The 25,886-nt window shown below is 51.3% G+C and overlaps 1 protein-coding gene across 1 annotated transcript; it reads right to left on the reverse strand.

Moving 5' to 3' along the window:
• Window positions 1-1,225: 1,225 nt before the first annotated feature.
• Window positions 1,226-25,881, reverse strand: LOC113889036 (liprin-alpha-1-like). Its single transcript, XM_027535929.1, has 9 exons — window positions 25,849-25,881; window positions 22,405-22,536; window positions 18,525-18,604; window positions 15,812-15,947; window positions 12,909-13,132; window positions 10,896-11,118; window positions 5,166-5,317; window positions 4,158-4,330; window positions 1,226-2,849 (listed from the first exon to the last, which is right to left on the reverse strand). Exons 1-9 carry the CDS (start codon window positions 25,879-25,881, stop codon window positions 2,794-2,796), a joined length of 1,209 nt encoding a protein of 402 aa, XP_027391730.1. The 3' UTR covers window positions 1,226-2,793.
• Between the last annotated feature and the right edge of the window lie 5 nt (window positions 25,882-25,886).

Consider the following 25,886-nt stretch of genomic DNA (forward strand, 5'->3'; position numbering starts at 1 on the left):
TTTTTTTACCAGCAGCTTTTAGCTATATGTCAGAATAAAGTCAGCCACAGAGTTCTCTCCTTGATCTGCTTGGCCCTCCATGTTTCTCTGAATTCTCAAAGCAGCTGAAGCCCCAAATGGGGTGGGGGGTGGGGGTGTCAGGAGGGGCAGGGGCTGGGGCACCAGCTGCCAACCCAGGACTGACTTTTCTGTGTGTGTGTTTCCAGTTTACCTGCACGAATTCTCCAGATGTTTATACAGCATCCAGTATACAACAAAGACTACATTTTGAACTCGATGGAATCTTTACTCTGTTAATACTTGTTACATGGACCCGAAGATATTACAGGGTTTTTAATTAGTGAAAAATTCATGAATACCATAGAGAAAATATTTTAGAATTTAATGTTTCTGATATTTATGTAAACTTATGACTTCATTTATATAATTACTTCCTTTTTCTTGTATATTCAGGCTATGAATATCCTTTCAGATCAATTTCATGTTCTGATACCTGATTTCAGTCTTTCAAATGAATGTACTGTAGTGCTTGTCTGTATAAATCCTATGAACAAACACAGGGCTTTTGTAAATGATGCATTTATTGTAATTATTCTTGTTTAATTTTTCAATGTTAAACCATGAGAGAAGGGGTTTTCCTGCGATTGTAAAATCATCATGACACGGTGTGCTTTATTATCCTTCCAGAATGTAACCAAGCTCTCCAACAATCACTCTGAAATAAGCAAACTTAATTTCAACCAATTGTTGTTGGATGTTAACGACTGGCCTAAACTGTACTTTTTCTAGCAAGAAATGCTTTTTGTCCACAGCGTGAAGTGATTTAAAAGTACTGGGTGTTAAATGTGAGCTTCTAATGAAATTTGGGCTGAAAGGATGCCTAGAAGAAGACTGAAAATCTCTCCTGTAACCCAGTCTCTGTGGACCTGGATCCCTCCTCTCCGGTGAGACTCTTTGGGGACCAATCGCGATGCCCTGCACCCGCTGCAGAGCCATCGAGCTGGACAGTGAAGGTGCCACTTCCCAGACAGACAGGGTAGTGTAGCTCTGACAAAGGCCTTATTTTTATGTAAATCATCTTTTTACATGATTGTAAACATGTTTAAAGAATGGACCTAGGCGTACATTTTTAGATTGTGATGACATAGCCATTCTGGATTGTATAAGTAGCAAATGTAATTTTTACTTTTTCAGCGGCACATTAAAAAAGCCAGCAAGAGATGCGTTCAGGTCACAGTGTGATATTTATTATGCAGCTGGTATCTTGGTAGACAGAGACAGCATGTTTCTTTACATGTGGGTTCCGCCTTTAATTTACTTGTACAATTCATTGTTATCATTCTATTTTCCTATTAATCTTTTGTGAACTTCCCGAATATGTGACAAAGTATGTACAGTCTACTTTTGAACTATTTTTATCACAGTATTATTTATTGCTTTCTTTCAATAAAGTACTGAAGCAAAATTTCCCAGGGCCAATAAAGAGTGCCGAGGGTAAGCTGTACTCTCACTGAGAACAGACCAGAGCTGGTAATGGGAGCCCGTGTCATCACACGGACATTCTGTTAAGAGAAACGGACGGATGCAATGGAAAGGCCAGAAGGCGGAAGCATAGGTGTCCCTAGAGGACGACCGACAGTGTGTTCATGCCCTTGGCTCCGGAGACAAGAGGCTCCATCACTTCAGCATCTGCGGGGACAGGGCCCCTCTGCTGCTGAGGTGTGGGCAGCGGGCCGAGGGTGGGAACAAAGTGCAGGTGTCGAGGCTCGCCATCGGTCACAGGTGGGGTGTCCGAGGGCAACCTTGACGGGGACCCAAATGATGCACCCTAGTCCAGCATCAGGTCCTCCCCCAGCATCAGACCCTAGTCCAGCATCAGACCCCAGTCCAGCGTCACGGCCCTAGGCCAGCATCAGGCCCTCCCCGACCCTCAAACCCTCCCCCCACCTCCGACCCTTCCCCAGTATCAGGCCCCCCACCTCCAGTATGAGGTGTGGCAGCCCTACTTGTCTGATACTCCTGAGCACACTCAGGCAGCCCCAGAGCAGCAGGACAATAGCTCTGGCAGGAGGTGCATCTTTAGGAATCACCTGCGGAGCAGCAGCAGCTGGGCTTTGTTTCAGGTCAAGGAGAGACAAAGAAAAGGCACTTGTGCAGGAGGCAGTGGAGGCTGTGGGCACGTTCCCCCAGCTCTGCTTCCTCCCCGTAGGGGCTTTGCTCTCCTGCTCTCTCACAGGCCCCAGGGTGGTGTCCTTCCAGATTCACGGTCTCCTTGATATCTCAAGCCCAAGTCCTGAGTTGCGTCCCAGTCCGGTGTGGCAGAGGGCTGGGAACACCCAAGCTCAAGGGCTGAAAGGATTCCAGGGGGACAGCCGGGCCCCAGCAAGTGGCAGGGCAGGGGATGAGGGTGGCCGCCTACAGAGGGCCCCGGAGCAGCACTGGAAGGAGAGCAGTGATGCCTTAGCTCACTCGGGGACGCTGCCCGGCCTGGCACTCAGAGATGTTACTGCCAGCAGCTCTGGGGATACAGGAAGCCTGGTGAGTGACACCACGCCACCCAGGCCGTGTGGTGGGCACTGCTGACCATGGCCTCGGTTTTCATTCTGGTTCCAACTGTCCCTCCAAGGGCTGACGGGCTCCTCTTCTGAACGGCACAGACATTTTCTTTCTGTGGGTGAACGCATCCCTTGTTTCTGTTGGCGCTGTTGTCGCTCATCGTGTGTTTTCCTCTTTACAACCTGTGCTTGCTGCTCTTCCAGTTTAACTTAGGAGCAGCCCTTATTTTCTGCATTTCTAGTTGTCAGCATTCACTGGGGCTTTCCAGGTGGCGCTAGGGGTAAAGATCCTGCCTGCCAATGCAATAGATAATGAGAGATGTGGGTTCGATCCCTGGGTTGAGAAGATGCCCTGGAAGAGAGCATGGCAACCCACTCCAGTCTTCTTGCCTGGAGAATCCCATGGACAGAGGAGCTAGTGGGCTACAGTTCCTGGGGTCGCAGAGTCAGACACGACTGAAACAGGTTAGCACACACTCAGGTTTTAGTTCAGTCGCTCAGTTGTGTCCGACTCTTGTCACTCCTTGGATTGCAGCACTCCAGGCTTTCCTGTCCTTCACTATCTCCTGGAGTTTGCTCCAACTCATGTCCATTGAATCATCATGCCATAGAGCCATCTCATTCCTGTTTCATCCACGAGAGAGGTGGCTGGGGCTCGGCAAAGTGTCTGGTCCCACTGGGTGGGTGTGAACCTGCCCTAACCGCTCCCTAACCACGTGACTGTCACTGTGTCCTCTGTAAATCGGGAGGGGGCAGCACCTGCTTGGTAAGGGGCACACACAGCATCTGGTACATAATCAATGCACCATCCATCTCAGCATTGTATTTACTACTAATAGGGATAGCATTTAATAATCTGCTCCTTTTTCTCTCTTGTCACTTAACTGTGCTCCAGACCACATCTGCTTTACTTACCCCTGTAAATCCCACACCCAGCACAAACGAGACTCAACACATTTGTGGCTGAAGAGGCAGGAACATACGCTGTCCTCAAGGAGAGGAAGCTGAGTGATATGGGGGCCTGATGATAACCCTGTGTGATGAGGGGACCCCAGGAGGACCTGTGTGGCTGTGGGGTGGGGTGGGGGGCATGGGCAGAACCCCTGATGAGCTCCTGGGGATGGGGAAGGTGGCAGGAAGGAGGGCGGGCTGTTCCTTGTGGGGTGTCCACAGATTGTACCTCACCCCTCACTGAGGAGCACTTAGGCCGTTTCCAAACACATGTCACTGTTAGGATGAAACAATCATCGCCCAGCTCCTACTCAATCAATTTCGTAGAATATGTTTCTAGCACTGGAGTACAATCATCTGCTTTATTCATTCCATGCTCCGTTCATCCACCCATCCAGCCAGCCATCTGTTCATCCATCCACCACTCACTAATCAATCCATCCATCCACTCTTAATTCATCCATCCATCCAACCATCCACTCATTAACTCAGCCGATCATCTCAGACCCATTGAGAAGACAGATGCCTCCTCCACTCCTGCTCCCAGGAGGACCCCCAGCGTGATTGACAGGAGCCTCATGGGGACGACAGGGGAGACACAGAAGGGAGATGCCTGCAGGCCCTCCTCCCTCTGAACGGTGAAGCACCCACCTGGTCCTAACGCCTCCTTGCTGGGGTGTTCAGGCCGGCCCTTTTCCTTCTTGCGAAACAAGCGGCTGATGGAGGACTTGATGCCCTTCTTCTTTGGGGCTTTGTGCAGCGAGCCCTGGCTGCTGGTGCTGCTGCTGGGGTTATTCCCGGGGCTGTCCTGAGAGCCTGTGGAGCTTCGGGGAGAGAAAACGACCTTTAACTGGCACCCTTGTGCAAACACACACCCCTCCACAAGAGCTACTGATAGAAACGGGCACCCAGCAACACCCGCGCCTCAACCTCGCAGCTGACAGTTGGAGTCTCCTTCACCAACCACACTCCACACGAGCAATGCAGGCTCGCGGCGTAAGACAACCGCACCGGGAAGCTGAGATTCTCTGCCTCGAGCTCTCCCCGAGGAGGGCTTGACTCCAGGCCAGCTGGTGCAGAGGGCGCTCTGACCCTCCCTTAGGGTCGCTGCTCGGCAGGTGATGATGCTCCAGGAGAAGACGAGCTCCCCTGCTCTGGGTAGGTCCCCCCGCCTCCCACAGGGTAACCGTCCGCGGCCGTGGCAGGTCACCGTGTAGGGCTGCTGGTCAGGTGACCACACGTGCCCCCCATCGAGTGCTGCCTGGCTCAGGACGGGAGCTCAGCAAGTAGTGGTCTGAATGAGGACAGTGTCAGTCACAGGAGGGGACAGGGTCTCCTGAGAGGAGACCCCTGCAGAAAAGGGAGGGACCCTCAAGAGCGAACCCGAGAGGCACGGGGCCGTCACCGTCAGGAACGTGCCCCAGGCCAGGCAGACCTCTACCCAGAGCAGGAAGAAAGCTCCCACAGGAGTCAATCTGTAGAGATGGACGTTTTCTAAAATCACTGAGGTCACTGAGCTCTTCTTCCCCAGCACCTGAAGTTCACCACTAAACACAGGCACCGAACTCAGTGGTATTCCTTTAAAATCATCCTTGCAACTCTTTCAAGACAAGAGGCGCAGGGCTCCTGAAACTGACGATGCACACACAGGTCGCTTACTTGTGGGCGTCCCTGAGGTCCTCATGGGTGGCTGTGCGCAGCGCCCCCGTGTGCAGGCGGCCCAGCTGAAGGGACCGCGGCCAGGCGAGGGTCGAGGTTTCACATTTGATGGAGGTCTTGTCATCTCCTACCTCTTCCCGTATAGCTGGCAGCTGAGGGAGTGAGGTAAGTGTCAAATTGGCTAACAATAGACTGTTCTGAAAAAGGCAATCACACAGGCTTTACATTATAACCAGAAACTTATTTGAAGATCTATTAGCTATGCTTTCCCCCAAGTACAAAAAAACCCTTGTTATAGCTTAATGCCATCTTAAAGGACTGTCTTGTTCAAAAAATGCGGGGCTATGGGGCAGTGAGAGCATCTGACTGAGTGCAGAGACCCCGGACGGGAGCCTCCCTGCAGCCGGCCTCGGCCCTCCCTGGAATCCAGCGACCAGATGGCCCTGCGGGGCAGGACAGCAGAGCGATGCTGGCACCATGAATCCTGCACGGCATGAACTGCCCTGATGAAAGGACTGTGCTCATCGCCAGATGCTGCTCAGAAGCACCACAGCTAGAGTACAAAACCTCTCAGCAAAGCCGTCCAGACCTTTCTGTTTGAAGGAGAAAAAGACACAGCTTGTGCCACCATCCAAGATCATTTGTAGTGATGATGCAGGTTACTGGAAGCCATGACAACAACAGAAACACAGAAAAGGTACCTAACCCCTCCACGCGAACACCATGTGCCTGGATCGTATTTCTCGGTAACATACAGACTGGGGACTACCCACTGAAGTACTTACACGCAGTTCGAGTGTCATTCGCTCACAGTGGTTTCCATAAGGCACCCCCAGGTCTTCACTAAGAGATGATCTTGTATCACCCTAGAGCAGTGGGAAGTTCAAAAGGGAGGAGATATATGGGTACCTATGGCTGATTCATGTTGAGGTTTGACAGAAAAGAAAATTCTGTAAAGCAATTATCTTTCAATTAAAAAATAAACTAATTAAAAAAAAAAGAAGAAGAAGAAGATGATCTCTCTTGGACTCCCAGCGTTTCCGCTGGTCCTGGGTGTGAGGAAAGGAAAGACAGTGTGGGAACAGATTAACCCTGCAGGGTCCAAACAGGTCTCACTGATACATTTCGGTGTGTGGTTAAACCAGGGGAGGTTTTAGGAAACATGCATGGCATGTATTGTTATAAACAATGAGTGCGTTGTTTTGACCAACTAACCTGTGCCTTTTTGGTGGGATTCTGTAAAGAATACTGATCCCGTGCAGCCCCACAGGAGCTTGGTGACAACAAAGTAACTTAGTGCAAAATACAGCTGAACTCATTTAACAGCAGCTGGATAAACTGGGCTCCCTCCCCTGAGCTCTAACAAGAACCCTCAGACAACAGAAGGCTACAAAGGCTAGAAATTTTCCACATGGAACTGAACAGGGATCAATCTCAAAGTCAAGTAAAATAAGCATTTATAAAAATCAGAAAACAACAACGAACAGAGCAGGGAAGTGACACACCTGGGTTGACTATGGACTCAGTGGAGACAAACACCTGCCTCAGAGTCAGGGCCCAGGCCAGCCCCTTCCCCCGGGCCTCCTCCTGAGGAAGGCCTCTGGGTCTGCGCCTGGCTGCCCTCCCCCAGGATGGGAGCTGCCCCACTGGTGCCACATGTGGCTAGGAAGGGCAGTGCCGTGTCCTCGCTGAACAGGAGGGCAAAGCAGGCCACAGAGCAGGCGAGCAGCACACCCAGGTCACCAACCCCAGGGGGACGGCGCTGCTCTGCTGTGCTCAGCAGAAGGGCTCCTGTGCACTGAGCTGCCTGAACTGGAGCACGGCCACCCCAGTCCTGCGGGAAGGCCCAGGAGTGCTCGGTCAGCGGGCTGGGAGCAGGAGAGGGACAAGGAAGGCCAGCCCTTGGGGCACTGGACTCCAACAACAGGGGCTCATCCAAGTGACCCGAGGGGAGAGGCAGAGAGCTCCCTCCTGATGCTCCCTCCATCAGGGATGCCGTGATGGACACGAGAGCCTCTGGAGGAAAGCGGGCTGGACAGCACCATGGTTAAGTGTCCAGGCTCTGATCAGACCAGTCCGCACCACGCTGCTGGGTGTGAGAGCCTGGGCAGGGTGCCCGGCCTCGCTAAGCCTCAGTGTCTATGTCTGCTGAATGGGGATAGCAGCAGCCTGGACCTCACCTGGGATGAGATGACAGACTCGGAAAGCACGTGCCCAGCACACAGAGTCTCCTGCACACTGCTACCCACCATCATTAAATTGGCTTCCCGCAAATCTAACATCTATGGCTCTGATTCAGTCATTTCTTACATGAAAACACTAAGCGGAAATTCCATGGTGGTCCAAAGGTTAAGACTTGGCACTTTCACTGCCGGGACACTGGTCTGATCCCTGCTTGGGGAACTAAGATCCCATAAGCTGTGCAGCATGGCCAAAAACATAAGTACAGAAATTTTAAAAATAAGAAATAATACTATGTCTATTATAAACAAGCATGAGATGATCAGAAGGCAAACAAGTGGGAGAAAGGCAAACTGTTACAACTGTCCCAACGAATGACCTATTTCCAACAGAACCATCAGCACATTTTAAGTGGTGGGTGAGTTTCATCACTTCCATTAAAACATCAATTATTCACCAGGACATAACCACACAGTGTTCATTCACGTTAAATGATAAGGACTCTTTAATACTTCACAGAGAAACAAAGGCGTGCTAAATTACTAAATAGTTTACCTTTCGACACTGCTTCCTTAAATCACTAGGCTGATAGATGCATGCAAAGAAATGAAGAGAAACCAGATTCATTGCGACTTTGAAGCTAAAATTTCAAGAATCCGTAGAGGCAAATACAGTAAAGCAAAAATGATGGCAAACATGTAAGTGACATGAAGATTTAGAGAACATGTGACTGGAAACAGAACATTTTTTTGACCACAGAAGTTAAATAAGCTATTCAAGATTTACTAGAGAAACAGTATAAATTATTACTCAGGAAGATACCATTCTATTACAACATCATGATTTATTAAAGCATAGCATTCTGTACAACAAAGGGCCTTAACAGGTGTCTATTCTCAGCCAAATTTCTCTATAAGTTAGTTTCTCTTAATCAAAAACATGTTATACTTTAAATTATTAATTTAACTGATGAGGAAGTTACCATAATATCTATTTTAACATTGAACAAATCTAACCACCTCCTGGACATTAATGTAAAATCCTGACATAGAATTTGATTTAAAACTTCTCACAATAAATTCATTAAAGCAAGTTCCCTGTGAAAATATGTAAGAATGAAAGCTAGCATAATAGCAGGTGCAGTCTTTACATTTATTAACCATAGAAGATACTTTTTTAACGAGTCTAATAGAGACATTAACTGTGCAAAAGCTGATGAGATTTACAGTCTTAAATACAAGCACCAACACAGAAAGGATATTGTGTCAGTTCAGTTCAGTTGCTCAGTCGTGTCCGACTCTTTGTGACCCCATGAATCGCAGCATGCCAGGACCCCCTGTCCATCACCAACTCTTGGAGTTCACCCAAACTCATGTCCATTGAGTTGGTGATGCCATCCAGCCATCTCATCCTCTGTCGTCCCCTTCTCCTCCTTCCCCCAATTCCTCCCAGCATGAGAGTCTTTTCCAATGCGTCAACTCTTCACTTGAGGTGGCCAAAGTGCTGGAGTTTCAGCTTTAGCATCAGTCCTTCCAATGAACACCCAGGACTGATCTCCTTTAGAATGGACTGGTTGCATCTCCTTGCAGTCCAAGGGACTCACTCTCAAGAGTCTTCTCCAACAGCACAGCTCAAAAGCATCAATTCTTTGATGCTCAGCTTTCTTCACAGTCCAACTTTCATATCCATACATGACAACTGGAAAAACCATAGCCTTGACTAGATGGACCTTTGGTGGCAAAGTAATGTCTCTGCTTTTGAATACGCTATCTATGTTGGTCATAACTTTGCTTCCAAGGAGTAAGCGCCTTTTAATTTCATGGCTGCAGTCACCATCTGCAGTGATTTTGGAGCCCCCAAAAAATAAAGTCTGACACTGTTTCCCCATCTATTTCCTATGAAGTGATGGGACCAGATACCATGATCTTAGTTTTCTGAATGGTGAGCTTTAAGCCAACTTTTTCACTCTCCTCTTTCACTTTCATCAAGAGGCTTTCTAGTTCCTCTCACTTTCTGCCTTAAGGGTGATGTCATCTGCATATCTAAAAGTCCATTAATTCTACACTTAAGAGGATCATTTCTTTATGTAAGCACAATCTCATTTATGAATTACACATGATATGTAGTTTAGGATCCATCTACATATATTATGCTTATAACTGCGTGCTGCTGCTGCTAAGTCCCTTCAGTCGTGTCCGACTCTGTGCGACCCCATGGACTGCAGCCTACCAGGTTCCTCCGTCCATGGGATTTTCCAGGCAAGAGTACTGGAGTGGGTTGCCATTGCCTTCTCCTGTAACTGCACAGTGATACACCAATTCAACTTACTGCTATGGGGGAAAAACACCATTTAATGAGACATGAAGACAAAGCACAAACCCGACTAAGGGGACACACGCTGTGGACCACAGAACGGCTATGACCAGAGCAAGTGAGGGGACGGGGGAGGGAGATGGATAGGTAAACTACAGCCTCGGGGGCTGGTGGGGGATCTGGATTCATGACGACTAAGCAGACAACAGGATGAGAGAGGGAATCAAAACCAATGATGAAAGCAGACACACTGTCAGAGAACTCCAACAGCAAGGAAAACATACAGAACTGTTCTTTTCCAAATATTTGGAAAGAAATCAAGCATGAAACCACAGAGAAATCATCAAAGAATTTTAAATATCAACTAATTAGCCAATGATGCAAATTATAAAAACAGTGTCAAAAGACCACAAAATGGACTAGTTACCACTTCACAGGCCGCTAAAATGATTCACGGTTAATTTAATTATAAGCTGACTAACAATGCAGCTAACATGAAATGGGTGGTAACAGAAAAAAGAGACAATACAAGTCCAGTTACAAAGCAGAATGTTGTACACGTGATTTCATGGGGTAAACAGCAATACACTCACAACACCTAAGCTAAACACGCAAGAAAGCTGGAACATGTGCTTTAGAGCCGCACACTCTGTCACCAAAAGCCCTAGGTCGTCATCCCAGTTTTAGACTCGGAAAAGTGAGGCAGCCCGACGTCTTCCCTGGGGCCCTGGGGCCCTGGGCTTTTAACCTGGTTTCACACGCAGAGCTGGACTGAGCACGTGGCCAGGTCCATCAGCAAGCAGACCAGTGTAGATTCTTGGTTTTGTTCCCACCGCATGCCCTGCACCCTGCAGCCAGGCATCCCCAATGGAGAATGTGCTGTACGGCTTTCCCATGCCATGAGAGCTGCCTATGGCTACTTTCACGAAGCTGTCTGCTCCCTGAGAACAGAAACTTCCCTGCAGCTGCTGTGCCCAGCACAGGCCAGGCCAACGTTACAGAGGCAGGCTCTGGCTGAGTTCATGATGACGTGCTAAGTAGTGGTCCAAATATCAAGACTAATTTGTCGCTGTGCCATTGTGGAATGATTAAAGACTAGGCGGTTTAAAAACTTTTAGACCTCTGAGCGTAGCAAATGTACCTGATTTTCTTCTGGGTATAAAGAGAAAAAACAAAAAACAAACAAAAAACAGCGTGCTGGGGGAGGGATGCGGCAGGGAGGAGGCAGACACATACCAGAGTCATGATGCCCAGCTGGTCTCCCTCCTGCGCCAGGCTGTGCCGCCTCCTTCTGGGCTTGGGCAGGGGCGGGCAGGAGCCAGCATGCGAGGAGGTGGGAAGCAGGTTGAGGGAGCTCACTGATTTAAAACGACGGAGGCTGCCTAAGCTCCCCCTGCCCTCCCTGCTCTCAGTCTCCTCGGCCCGCTGCTCCGTGTTCTCCTTCTCTTCTTCGATCAACCTAAAATAGAATAAAATACGTCACCTGCCTTTGTCAGCAGAGGAACCTGTCTGGACAATAAATTTGGGCTGGCATTCTGTGTCATGATTAGCAAATTCCAGAAACAGTTGCTCAATGAACATCTCAGCCAAAAGGTTCTACGTTTCCTCTTTTGAATATTCTCAAACTTAGAATAACTTAGCGTTGAGTCTTACAAACTGGCCCTGATCATTCACGCTTGATTTCACTTATTTACTCTAACATTCTGAAGGGGCCCTGGTGGCAACTCTCTTTCCTGTGAAGAGATACCTCAAGTTGACAACCCTTACCTCCCCTGCTCTCAGGGCAGAGATGCACGTCAGTGCCTCAAGTCTTTTCCACTGGGAATCAGGAACTCTGTATAATCAAAACAGCAATTCACAAACAAGCTGCAGTTTCTAAACACAAGTCTCCAGACCAGATGAAGTGCTGAGTTGATCTTTTTTTTTTTTTTTTTAAGGTTGTATATATACAAACGCATCACTTGATGAAGTTCTCCACCAGCTTTGTGTGAGTTTCTGGATTCATGTCAATGTGCTGCATTAACCTAGAATTCACAGTTTCTGCTCTTCTCCCCTAATGTGTGGTGGATGTTTTTATATAGCAGTTTAAATACACGATTATGCAAATAAAATGATTTTCAAATTAAAATACAAGATTCTTACAGGAAGTAAACTCTCCAGCTTCACTTCTACTCATACATCTGGAAAGTTTTTCACTGTTGATAACAAGTTGATGGACAGAATTGACCATTTACATCAAGTCAACTTGTCGCATAAGGAAAAATCACTTTTACCTGACAACTTGCTGTAAAAATAAAAATATTAATCTATAACCGTTCCATACTTCCTGCAGGGACATGGAAAGACCATCTTTCTGAGCTCATCTGTGCTCAAACACGGCCCACAAAGCTGTCTGTCTTGGCGTCAAATGGGCAGGTGACACCACCTGCGTTTGCTGGTTGTCCCGTACACCCCCTGCCTTTCCCCCGGAGCATCCCGCTCGGCCGACAGGAACGGGCACCTCGGCCTGGGCTGACGTGGCGAGAACAGTCTGAGCAGCAGCTCTGCCTGGTCCTGTGCAGGGTCACCGGCCTGCGGCCACTCTGAAGTGGACTCGGGACACGGGCATAGCTGTGCGGGTGTGGCACCAGGCAGGCCTCGGGGCCCCCAGCCACCTGGCTGCACCCAGACCCAAGGCCCCCCGCTCACCACGAGGCAGGCCTTTGGATTCTATCCTGTTTTGAAAATTGTTATAACTGCCAAGACGGTGTCTAAAGAAAACATCTTAAATATACTGATGAGATGAGAAAAACTCAAACACATGTCCTTGGACCACTGTCTTACAACAAGCCAATCTTCACACTGCATTAAGTTAAAAAGGAAAATGCAGATCTGAGTGGGAATTTGCCAAGCGCAAAACCCCAGCTTTCACCAGGTGGCTTTTCACCAGAACATGGGGGGCTCTGAGGGACACAGGAGGGTCCACGGGCCGCAGGGGACACCGCCTCGGTACCTCACTCACCTTGGTGCTCAGAGCTGAGGGGGGACACCCCACAACGCCCTCCCCCGCCCCCACAGAGTGCTGAAACCACACCACGGACAGAATGCCCTGGCTGACCGAGCTCTGTAATCAAGGGCCATCTCAAAACTGAAAATTCTTGAAGCAGACCTGAGGTCAGGTTTCTTACTATGGAACACTCAGACGTCCCTAGGAGAAGACAGCTCCTCAGAGAAACCGAGTTTCTGGGAGCTGAGTTCAGGATCACCCACCGGATCTCTTCATTGATGACGTCCAGCTGCTCCTGCATCATCACGGTCAGAGTCTTGGCATCAGCCTGCCTGCCGGGCGACAGCTGAGTGGCCGAGCTGAAGAGGGTGACCCTGTCGCCCTCGTCGTCAGACACGCCCTCGTCACTCTCAAATGCCTGGGCCACGTCGGCCAGCATGCTGGCTTGCTGCGTGCGCTCGCAGTCCTGCTCCTTTGGGGTCTGCACCTGGGCACGAGAGGACCACGTCTCATCAGCGACATTCAGGGCAGCTCAAGTCTATCAGGAACTGAACCCAATTTTACATGGAAGCCCTGACTCTGGATAAATGGGCCATGCTCATGAGACACTGCCATCTCTTAAGCGAACAGGACTCAAGAAACAGGCAGGGGGAGAATCCAGTTCCTAGATGGCCTGGTGACACTCAGGTCTCAGCGTGGACGGCAGGCAATCCTATGAGGTTATTCACAAGGGTGGGCTGATGGAGTCAGAGACAGAAACTGAAAATTACAAAAATACATCCATGCCTCCATCAGCCAGGCTGGAGGAAAATAAGAAAAAAGAACCCTTCAGCTCGGCAGCCGCTGGGTCCCTATCAGCGGTCATCACTGGTACCAGTTCACCAGAGTGTGCCGTCCTCGCAGGCTCCCAGTCCTCCGTTTCCCAGGCTGGTCTGAACACCCACAGAGAGGCGCAAGCAGGGGCAGCCAGGAGACGGGAGGGCCAGCCCCTCCGCGGCTCTCCTCTCGGGACACAGGCCCTCGGGCTGTTCTGGGGGATGGCTCCTCGCACCTGCAAGGGTGGCTCTGTCATCAGAGACACATGGGATAGTGCCAGCGGGGCCCCGTGCCGCCCTCCCGCTCTCACACCTCACACCCTTCTCTCTGAAAACGTCCCCCCTGCCACACTGTCACCCAGGTCCTGCCTTCTTTCCCAGACAGGACCTCAAAGGAACTGAGGGGCAGCCTCGAGGTGCTGGCTTGCTGGCTCCCTGCCCCTGTGTCCAGTGCCCTAGCCTCCTGTCTTCATCACGACCCCGCCCCAGGGCTGGGCTACCCCATTCGCTGGCTCCGGGACCGCCTGCCATCATTCCTCCTCTGCTCCAGCGAACCAGCTGCCTATGGGTTCACCCCCATCAGCCCGGTCGGCATGTCCTCTCCCTTCTCTCGCCTTCCAATCGCACAAGGGGAACCAGCAGATTCCTCCTCCAGGGCTCCCTGCAGCGCCCACTGCGGGTCTCTGAAAGCTCCTTGGGAGTGGCCTCTATGGTCCCCCTCCCCGCCAGGTCTCCACTTCTCTGCCAGCAGGCGGTGAGCCCCGCCCTGCAGGGCAATTCCCCGGGGCTCGAGGAACCCGAGTTACCAAGCCCCTTCCTTCCTTGCCCTCCCCCACGCCACCCCCTGCCCCCAGCATGTCTCTCCCTGGGCTCCAGGCCCTGCCCTCCCTGCGGTTATTCCTCAGTCCCTTGCGCCCCTTCTCAACCTTGGAATGCAGGATGCCCCACAGCCCTACCCTTGCACCCCATCTCTCTCCACCGGCACCCGCCTGGTGACTTTACTGTGCTCGTGCCTTTAAATGCCATCTGTATGCCCACGACCCAAGTCCACCCTGAGCTGAATGAGTTCTCTCCCGGATGCAGGCCGGAACACTCAGCTGTTCTCCTGACACGTCCCCGGGACACCCAATGGGCTCGTCCACCTCAACAGGGCTGAGGCCCGGCTCTTAGCTCCCCGCCCCGGCAGCCCTCCTCACCTCAGGAAACAGGCTCTGGCCTCGAGCTGCTCAGGCCTGAGCCCAGGCTCCTCCCTGATGTGGCCTGCTCTCTCCCTTGTCCCCGCTGGTTGACATGACCCTTTTTCTATCTCCGAGTGGCTACTTCTCTTCCTGCCTCTGGGTCTCTGGTTCAAGGTCACCCTCCTGGTGTCACCTCACTGGCCACCCTGTTTACACACGATCATCCCCTCCTCCTTGGACAACTCAGGCACTCTGGTCTCCTTTCCCTGCTCATTACTGTTCAACAGGCTGCGCGGGTTTAAAAAGGGGTCCACAAATTCTTCCATCCTCCTCCCTTCAAGAGGCAGAAGGGGCAACTCCTGCTCAGCCCCTGAGCGAGGCAGGACTTCGCAGCTCACTCTCGCAAACAGAAGTGAAGGTGTGCGGCCTTGAGACCAGGGCGTGAAAGGCCCCGGGCTAAACCCCGCACTCTCGCTCTCAGAGGGTGTTCCGAGGAGCGCCAGGCCATGGGAAAGCCACACGGCAGGGACCTCGGCCTGTCCCCAGCAGCCAGGTGAGTCTGAAAGCCTGCCATCCAGCCCTGGGGGGCCTTCCCTTGCCCTCAGGAGGCCCTGAACCAGGCCCGCCTGCTACAATGCACAGGCACTGGGGACTGTGAGCTGCTCCCTGGGAAGTCACTAAGCTTTGCAATGATTCGTTACGTAGCAGTGGATAAAGGACACACACGGTTTTTAATTCACTGCTGGAGTCCTACTTCTGACCATGTCTGGCCCAAACTAACTGCTCACTGAATGTGGAAGCTCAAAACACAGACATGTATGAACAAATACATGGCATGAATGAGGCGAAAAGATAAAGGCACTTAAACTCCCAATGAGAATTCTTCTCACTATAAGCTGATGGATATGTGTATCCATTTACTCGTAGGACGATTTCAAAACTGTGCTAATTAGTACCATGCTGGGCCTCACAGTAGGCCACAAATAATCAAAATTGGTTAAGGAAAAAAAGCATGCCTTCAAAGTAAACTCTTAGCCAGAAAAAGGAAAATGGGGAGACGTAAAGCAATCTATCAGCGCTTTGTTCCAAACCCACCTCAGGACCACAGTGTGAGGGGGCAGGTGCCTCACAAGGTGCCCACCAGGGATGGGAAGGGGGCGGCGGGGTCCTTGCCTCGGATGGCTCATCGTGCAGCGCTGCCAGCCGGCCTTTCTGGGGGCACCGCAGCACCGCCCCGTTGCCCAAGGAGTCTGCCGGCCGGTCCGCCACAGGGAACCTGAGGTCCGGGGCGCTGCCCAAGTGGGGTCGGCTGAAACACACGGGGAAGAAGAGTGCTGTTAGAAGAAAAGAGAGCTCACTCTGTCAGACGAGCCAAAGCCTGTCCATTTGGAAGATCGGCAATTTCACAGCAAAAGGGCCCCCGGGAGGGCACTGCCCTCCTGGCTCCAATAGCAACAGGCCGCCCGCTGCTCTGCAGACACTCAGGGCTCATCCCCAGCAGCTGGAAAACTCCCGTATGTGGGGAAGGCAGTGCTGCCGCGAGGGTGTGGAGCTGACTAGGACAGGATCGGCTGTCTGGGGTTGGGGCGTCCAGGGTCCCCCTGGAGCCCGCTCTCAGGTCCCAGGGCAGGGCGTGCACCTGCTCTGCTTTCCCCTTGGCACCCCACCTCCCCTTTGGCCCACGCCTGCTCTGACCTCCCTTTCCCACGGGAAGTCTGTGGATCACAATCACCGGTCTGCCTGGAACACTGTCTGCACCGCTCTCAGTGCTTTTAAAGGCGCCTCAGACAACCCGCAGCAGAAAAGCCTCGGACCCACAGCTCGGAGCTGAGCACCATTGGTGTCTCCCATTAAAGCAGAGGTGAGCGTGTCACCAGAGTCTGGGCTGAACAAGGCCCAGCACAGATGCTCAGGCCCTGAGCACTAAGGCCTGGGCCTGCAGGTGCCAGGAGCTCACTCAGCAGGGGCCTGCTGGGAGGCAGGGCAGCCCCGCCTTGACTGTGAGCCGCCTGCACTGCAGGACCGCCCGGGCTCTGCTCAGTCTTGTCTCTGGGACGAGGGTGGTGCCTTCATGTGCAGAAGTCCCTAAACCCAGGAGACAGGGCCTTCCTCCGAGGACAGGACACCCCATATGTCTGCAGAGTGGCCAGGGCCAACCACCAGCTCAGCCTGCTCGGGGTCACAGGCTGCTCTGCTCGACGGTTTTGCGAACACTGTGCTGCACAGGAGATGGAAGTCTGGAATCTCCCGGAGCCACACCTGTCTTCCCTCCCATCTCCCCTCCCTCCTGACAGAACTGTTCCCTTCTCTGCTCCACTTCCACCCAAGGGCCTGGGGCTAGAGCACACTTGAGAACTGAGTGGGGGGTACGACACAGTCCCGCTGTGGACTGGGGACCCTCGAGGGTCCTCTGAGGGCCACAGAGGCCTCCGGGTTGGGTCAATCCCCAACCATCACCTCCCAGTCCCCTCGCGGGGTGCAACCTCCATCTCTCTCCCCCTCCTCACCCGAAGCTCTTTCCTCCGGGAGAAGGTCTCAGAGACAAGGTGACCAATTCCTCTGGGAGGTCCCACCAAATACGCCGTGCCTGCCCTGCCTGTGAGCCAGTTTTCAGTCCCCACTCCCTCCCTCCTGAGGCAGCACAGTGCCCCCCACCCAGCCCACACTGCCCACAAGCCCCACTCTGAGGCCCCACCTGTGCTGCTAAGTCACTGCTGTGACCCCTCCAGAGCTGCCTCCTGGAGACACCCCTCCCTCGCACCAGCCGCTGTGGCCCACTGTCTTCAGAGCACAGCGGCTCCTCCTGCCCCGCGGCTGCTTCCTCTTCTCGTCTCTCACTCTCACTGACACACACGGGACTGGTGACCAGGCCCCAGGCTTCTCCATCTGAAGCCCCCAATTGTGTCAGGCCTCGGTTCCTGGCACCAGGTCCCTCCTCGTTACCCAAAAACCCCCAAGAGGAGGAGGCCGTGTCCACCTCCTCTTCCTCCACTGTCTACGCAGTCCTCCTCACACTCACCTCGTCCACCCTGGGAGCAGGGGTTCCCCACCTCTGACAGCCCCAGCCCCTCACCCTGGAGGAGCTCTGCCACCAAGTCCGGCCACGTCCCCTCCTGTTCTGTAGGGCACGTGCTCTCCTTGAACTCCACCCACCATGGTTTCAGACACAGGACCAGTTTCTGGCTCTGCCTTTGTCTCAAATGACATCTCCTTTTCTCTAGAAGAAGGCTGGGTGGGGGCTCTGGACTGCGAGGATCCCCTAAGCACACAAACACAGAAATATGCGTATGGGCTCCAAACTGTCTCCTAAGTCAGGATTCAAGCAGTAGTCCATTTCCTACAGATGAATGAATGTCACCAGTAAGCACTTAATAACCTTTGCTAAAGTTTATCTCTCACTTGTGACCATTTTCCGTGAAGAAGCCAAAGAAACATTTAAATACTTAATAAGAATTACCGCCCCTATAACAACGAGGAAGAAAAAATCAGGATGCTCAGTAATCTGCTCTCCTCATTCACAAGCCAGGTGATTCCTCCCACCGCAGTCAAAAGACTACAGGTCATTAACCTTCTGCGACTCTTCAGAAACGTCAGTGTCACAGTCTGTCAGGCCCCTCAGATGAATACGCCCAAATATCAACTGGTCGGCCCCCTACTTCCAAACCTCTGCTGTGGTTTTGAGTGTTGTCAATCCTGTGACGACCACTCCGTGGTACCAAGTTTGACCCTAAGGAACGATGCTTGTCTCTTCCCTCTCGCTGGCCACGAAGCTACAGGCTCCTTGAGGTGCGACCATGAGCAACACCCAGTCATACTGTCCACACACCAGACAGGCCCTTGTCACACTCGACAGCGCTGAGGGGAGCTGCCCGGGGGAGCAGCCTACCTGTGGTGGAAGGGAGCCCCTCGCAGTCTCGTCTGGTCCACTTCGGCTCTCAGGGTTTCCAGGTTTAGAATCAGCTGGTCCTACGAAACAGCAAATGACACAGCCTGCACCGCTTGCTTTCTGGATGTAAAGTGACTTGCACCAAAATGTGCAGAACAGGTTACATCAGTAGGTATCAACTCCCAACATTGTAATTCTGAGAAAATGTTCTCTAAGAGTCCCTAGCAAATAGAAACACTCAGAACAATATTAACCCTTATAAACCATAATGAAGAGGAAGTTCCATCTCAGGTGTAGAAAAGGTTTCTCTGGAGGAAACATGGCAAGCCATTAACAACGATGAAGTCTGTAGAGAGAAGCTAGACTTCAGGCGGGGGTTTCGGGTCAGGGGGACACGACTCACTCTATTGCCCTCCCTCCTCTCACTGCTTTAAACTGTCTCCATGGAGCTCACCTGCATTCCTCACATTCATTCCTCTACAGCCCACTTCACTTGCTCATGGGGTAAAACAAGTCAAACGGGCCAAGTTTGTGAGTCACTCAACTCAACCTGGAAGCTCTGTGCTGTCGGCCACGGCAGTCACTCGCCTCGTGCAGCCCCTGAGCACGTGAGACAGGCTGGTGCAAAGCCCGATGTGGAAATCACACAGAGGATTTCAAGACTCGTGGTGAAAGAAGGACGTCGAGTAGCCCGTTGGTTTTTAGGAAATTTTAGATTGTGTAGGTGGCTCGTATTATCTTTCTGACGCACAGCACAGTCCACGTGAATGGCTCACGCTTTGTCTGAGCTTTTGGGTGATCCCTGAAAGGACTACTCAGAATTCTGAACCACACACAACAGCCACACACTCTAAATCCATCTATAATGCAAACACATTCAGTGTTCAAAACCAGAAGTGCTATACGTGTTATAGCAGTGGATTAGCCATAAGGAAAATGGAACTCGACTTCTGCTAAGCATCTGCTCAAACTCATGTCCACTGAGTTGGTGATGCCGTCCAACCATCTCATCCTCTGTCATCCACTCTCTTCCTGACTTCAATCTTTCCCAGCATCAGGGTCTTTTCCAATATGAAAATTCATATTAAAAAACTGGAAATAATTACCTCAAGCAATTTTTAAATGCAATAACAAAGTTGCCAAGTCTGTGTTTTGTAAGATGAGCATCAATTTCAAGGTTTAAAAAGCTGTTTTAGGACCTACTGTATTAAAAAAAAATGGAGAGAAGACAAAAGAATGATCTATTTGAGATTGGCTCTGTATGAGAAATTGCTGAGACTAATTGACGGGACGGGTCATGGGTATTTATTATACTACTCCATCCACTTTTGTGCATGTTTGCAATTCTCCATCGTAATACATTTAAAAAGTTTATTTTCTGTTAAAGCAGAGTCTTCTCCAGCAACACAATTCGAAAGCATCAATTCTTCAGTGCTCAGCCTTCTTTATGGTCCAACTCTCACACCCATACGTTACTACCGGAAAAACCATAGTTTTGAGTATATGGTTTGTCATATATGGTTTGAGTATATGGTTTGTCGGCAAAGTGATGTCTCTTACTTTTCAATATGCTGTCTATGTTTGTCATAGCTTTCCAAGGAGCAAGCATTTTTTAATCTCATGGCTGCAGTCACCGTCTGCAGTGATTTTTGAGCCCAAGGAAACAAAACCTGTCACAGCTTCCACAATAAGGCATCGGCATTCAAAGATTTTTAAAGCAAAACAAAAGTTGACTTTGAATTGGCTTAGTCTAGTCATAAACAGCATCCCGATCTCAACAGCCTCTGAGCAGCAGTTATGAAAGTAAGAAGTGCACACCTGATCGGGAGATATTGAGCTCTCTGCCTAAGCGGGGAGGGCGCCTCACCGCGGGTCTCACGATGGGAGTCAGAACCACTGCCCCCTGGAAGTCCGCCTGTGAGGCTCTGCAGTCCAGGCCCAAGAACACAGGTATGGTGGGGACAGTACTGACACGTGAGGCTGGACCCGGGATCCCCACTCCATTTCCTGGATGGTCTGTATTGCCGTGTGGCCAACCTTTCCAGGAAACCTCTCTCAGGACTCGGTGATGTGAGCCTCCACCATCACCCTTTCCTGATGCGCCTTCTGTTGCAGCGCAACTGCGGTTCTCCTGTCTAGAGGCAGCCATCCTACACACACACCGTGTCTGGACCAGCGGTTTGGCATGTGGGACTCCAGCGCCACGTCCGAGGCAAGCAGGCTCCACACCTGGGTGCCATGCCTTCAGTTTCATGGGCCCCAGGCTGGCACCCCTAGGTTTGTCTGAGGGGCAGTTGGGAGGTCCACCTGTATCCCAAGCAGCTCCCCGGACTGGCTGGTCAGAGCAACAAGCAGCCTCTTTGAATGTGGGGAAGCCCTGGCTCCTACCCACTGCCTATGGGCGACCACCTCTGGCCCTGCTCCCAAGGAGGTGGGTGCCCGGATCAGCAGATGGGGCCACACAGGCACACACTCGATGCCAGAGACGGGAGTGGTGGAGAAAGGCAGTGCTGGCCCCCGCCCAAGCCACGTCTCCTGCCCAGACGCCGCCTCCCTGTCAGCACAGGCACCCGCTGCAGCTCCTTGTTCTTTGCCTCCAGTTGGGCCTCCATCTGGCGCAGCCTATCCTCGATGCTGCTGTGTCTCTCTCTCCTGCCTGTCGGCCAAGAACAGCGTCAGCTCCGCTCACAACAACCCTGTCCTGACAGCACGCGGGCTGTGATCGCAGGGGCGGCAAGCGGGCCATGCTCTGTGCGAACCACGGGCCCTGGGTTCGCCGGGGGCACGCCCGCATGCCTGCTCACACAGCCTGCGCGGCTTCGTGTGTGACACATGGCTCACGGAGGATGCTGGTGACCAGCTCGTGAGAGGAGACGTGCTCCCCGTGCCCCAGGCCCCACACCCACGGCCGCTGCGCTCCCTCCTCGGACTGCCTGTGGCGAGCCCGCGTGGGCAGCAGACAGCGGCAAACCCGAGGCACACGTTCTACCTTCCTAAGCTGGGAAGGAAGTTCGAACCGTTTAGCCTCCTGAGTGGTAGAGCTTCCGGAAGACAAAAGGTCGGACTACAAGGCCGACTGGGGATGGACAGCAGAGATGCCAGGGGAGAGGAGAAACCAAGCCTGGAGAGGAAGATCACAGGCAGAAGGGTGCCCCCTGGCGGCTGTTAGTGACCCTGCTCTGGGAGGGTCTGTGAGCACCGGACACCGGCGGCCTCCCGCGACGTGATGGCCCCTCGGGCGCTCACTGAGCTCCTGGCAAGGCTTCCGACAGCCACGTCAGCACAGACCCGGCCCGACTCTCTATGTTCAGCCAGTGCCCACCGGCAGCGCAGGGCAACACCTTTCCCGTCAGAAGGACAGGGTGGCTGGCTGGCTGGCAATGGGGTCGGTGCCCCCAGCAGCGCCACATCCCAAGGACATGGCCTCTCACCCACGGGCTTCTGGGGACGGCGAGTGGGGAGTGGGGCCTCGGGTCTGCACGTGCCCTGCTGGGACTTCTTTAACAAGTGTATGGATAACAACTTAAAACTGTGTTCATTACAGAGCTATTTTGGCCATCTCTTAAACGAGAATGGGATTTTTCTAGGTCTCTATCCTGCTAGGCTTTGAGTGGCTGACTGAACTCTGAGCAGCAGTGACTCGGAGCTGAAGCGTCCTAGGCACACACACAACTCGGGACAAAACTGGAGGGAAATTAACGTAGGGATGACGCAGAAGTGGGGCGTGCCTGACACTCAGGGAGCGCTCCCATCTCAGACGGGCAGCACGACCCCCATGTCTGCGCTCCTGTGTGGACTGAGCAGCACGGGCAGGGGCGCGGTGGGAGAGCAGGGGAACAGGCCCTCCCTGTGCCCGCCCCCCAGGGACCCAGAGCAGCACCTTGGAGAGCGAGGCCACCCTCTGCGCCTGCTCCGCCTCCACCTCGGGCAGCGTCTCTGCCCTCCGCAGTCTCTGCTGCAGCTTCTCTACCAGCTCCAGGCGCTCCTGCAACTGGCGGTTCTTATCCTCTGTCTACAAAGGGAGAGCAGAGGATCAACACAGGCCGAGAGGTGTAGCCACTGTCGCTTTAAGTAAGCTGAGACAAAACCTAAATGCACGTGTCTAGTGGATTCATTCTGTTTCGGAAGCTCCCTCAGGGTAAATTTTCTCTCAGTGTTCCTGGGCTTGGTCTCAGTGAGCAGAATGCCTCCTGCCAGAGTATTTGCTTTTCCTAAACATTCCCCAAGGACATCTTAAAAAAAAAAAAAAAAGTTCTTCTATATTAAAGAAGATCTGTAGAATCTTATTCATTCTTATTGACAAGTTAAGGGAAGAAGGGTTCACTACAGACCCTTCTTAAAACATCACCAGAATCATCATTTAGAGGGAACCCTACCGACCGCAGATGGCTACGGGCGTGTAAGCCAAAATATGGCTTTCATCTCCTCTGAAATACAGACCTGATAAGAGCATGCCTGGTGAAATGCCAGTCAACTAGTATTTGTAAATGCACGATTATTCTTTTAACAGATCTTCTTACTCTGAAAAACTTTCAATGTAGAACATTTAGACAGATTCTTTTTTAAAAAACAAAAAAAATTAAACTATCTATAAGCTCAGGTTCCTGAGAGGTTAGCGTTTGTTTCTAAGCAGCTTTCTTACTTTTTCTGTGTGCGTATTCCTCTATGTACGTACACAAACAATATGCTATGCTTTAAAACCCGCAGAAAACAATAGCATATGGTACATAGTATTTTCTGATCTGCCTTTTACAGCCATTATTTTGTATATCGTGATGCTTTTAATTAGCATTCCCCATCATACTTTTCAATGGCTTTCTAGTATTTTATTTTTGGGGTGGGGACAATGATACACTTTGGCACACACCAGACTGACTCACTTTGTTTTGGAGAAGCCAGATTTGGTTTTCCTGGTTAAGTCCTGATTATCTGAGACCACTCGGGAACAGGAGCGAGTAAGGCTCACCACACCACAGGAAGTACAAACCCTAATCAGACCGGAGCTCTAACCCTGCCTTTTGTCACAGTGACCCCAGTTCCCAACAGGCAGCCAGCTGCCGTGAAGTTCCCTGCTGCTCTCTACTCTTTCGGTAACAACTCTAACAAGCCAACAGATTCACCTTCAAGTAAAACAAAAGAGTCAGGAATGGAATTCCACAAAATGGTTAAACCAAGTCCCAAATAATTCAAACCTGTAAGTTGCAGTCACCCGCAATTTTTTAAAAATGTATTTCCTTCCAGTACAGCTGATTTACCATGATGTACATCCACACTTTTGAACACAGTATTTTAGGGTCATAAGAACTTTACACTGGGACTTGATTTCCAATGTGGGAGTCACATGAAAAGATCTTTACCTTCCTTCCTCAGTAATTCACTACTATAAAAGTCAGACACGGTTCATAAAAGCCATTACCTGTCGATGCCTAGAATCCTTATTTGCAACTTCATTTTCAAGTTTATTACTGATGTCGTCCTAAGTTTCAAATCAAACATAAAGTTAACATCCTCAGAATAAAAGTCCTAGACACGGCAGTTTTCTCGGACGTGAGCAAAAATGCGCCTATCCCAAAGGTCACGTTTGCCACGATTGGCACCCATCTGTCTTAACGTTCTGTCCAGCCACTTGGTTTACCAAGCTTCTTTTCTACATAATAAACCCAAACAGCAAACGAAAAGTATACTAAACTACCCTGTTATTGCAAGAATTCCAGGAGGGAAGGTATCTGGCATGAAGTCAGGACCTCTGTCTGCTACACCATACAGGCGGGCTTGACCCAGAACAAGGAGGGACCTTCAACAGATCCAACGGGGAGCTCTGAGGCTCGTTTCCTCGAGTGAAAGTTGGAAAAGTCTCATGCAATTTCCTCAGAATTAAAGTAGAATATTAACGAGTGGAAACAGAAGTCAAATTGTACACAACTGGGAGCAGCCTTCTCAAGCCTAGTTCTTCAAAAGCAGAGTTACACCACATGGATGAAACGCTCAAACCAGGACCAGAACTTGCTGCTGGTGCAACTCCTGTCCGCCACTTCAAAATCCACTTCAGGTCCCTCCCTGGTCACTAAGTAACCAATGTGAGAGCAAAGTCCTAACTTTAAAAGTGAAAGGTCTTGAAAACGCGTTTTCTAGAATTCTATACGTATTAAACTCTGCCACCTAATCTCCTGTTGCCAAAGAGTAGTGTGAATAGCTTATGCAAACCTGTGCAAATATTTCTGTTTTGAGTTCTCACACAGAATTACTCACACCAAGCTACTAAACAAGTACACCTGCTGTACCACATGTTGGAGGGGTTCTCTCTGAGACGGTCTCACGGGGGAGGGGTGGGCCGGGTGGGTGCTGTCTGTCTGTGCACAGAGGAGAGGCGAGGCTCACAGGAAGAGGCCTGAGTCCCCAGCACTCTCTGTTTTCACAGTGACCGCTAGGGAGTTTCTCATAAATCAGGACACCCGCAGACATGACCGCCAGAGACATCACGATTCCACATGGTTACACAGCTCGGGCCTGAGGATCTGAGGGTGAGCAAACACCACTCGACTTGTCTGACCGCCGGTATCACTGTCACACATCCCTTCAAGGAGCGGAACCTCAGAAAACTCGAGAAGATGGCCAGGCAAGCTGCCTCAGCAGAGCCCACACAGCATGCTCCCATCTCTCCGAGAGAACAGGCTCCACAGGTGTCACCAGACTCGCCTGAGTGAATCAGAAGCAAATTTCAGCATCATCAGGAACACATTCGACAGGCAGTTGCGGGGGGCGGGGGGCGGGGATGAACCGGGAGACTCGGGTTGACATATATACAGCACTGATACTACACATAAAGTCAACGAGTGAGGACCTAGTGTACAGCACAGGGAAGTCTGCTCAGTGCTCTGTGGTGAAGCAAATGGGCAGGAAATCTAAAAGAGAGACAGACACGTAAATAGATAGATAGATAGATAGATGACTGATTCACTTTGCTGTACAGCAGAAATTGACACAGCAGTGTAAAGCAACTATACGCCAATAAATGAATGAATGGATGAATGAATTTTTAAAAAAGGAACACAGTGGGCCCCCTAGAACTTGTGGAAATGAGGAGTCCACACCCAGGGTGCGGCACAGCGTCAGGGCTGCCCTCATGTTGGTCCACTGCCAACGGACCGCCTGGACCAGGCCTCTTCTACCCCAGAGACCTCGACGCGGAGGCAGGGAGGCAGCCAGTTGTGGTCTGTCCAGTGCTCTGCTCTTACTCACGCAGCCATCCCAAGGCTGAGATCCCCGGGAGAACAAGAAACCCACATTCCACCTCAGGACAACAGACACAGCTGCAGTCACTCACTTCGCGGATGTCCTGCTCAAGTTTTCTGTTCATGTCTT

Source organism: Bos indicus x Bos taurus, unplaced genomic scaffold (assembly GCF_003369695.1).
Source record: "Bos indicus x Bos taurus breed Angus x Brahman F1 hybrid unplaced genomic scaffold, Bos_hybrid_MaternalHap_v2.0 tig00003486_arrow_arrow_obj, whole genome shotgun sequence".
Classification (NCBI taxonomy): domain Eukaryota; kingdom Metazoa; phylum Chordata; class Mammalia; order Artiodactyla; family Bovidae; genus Bos; species Bos indicus x Bos taurus.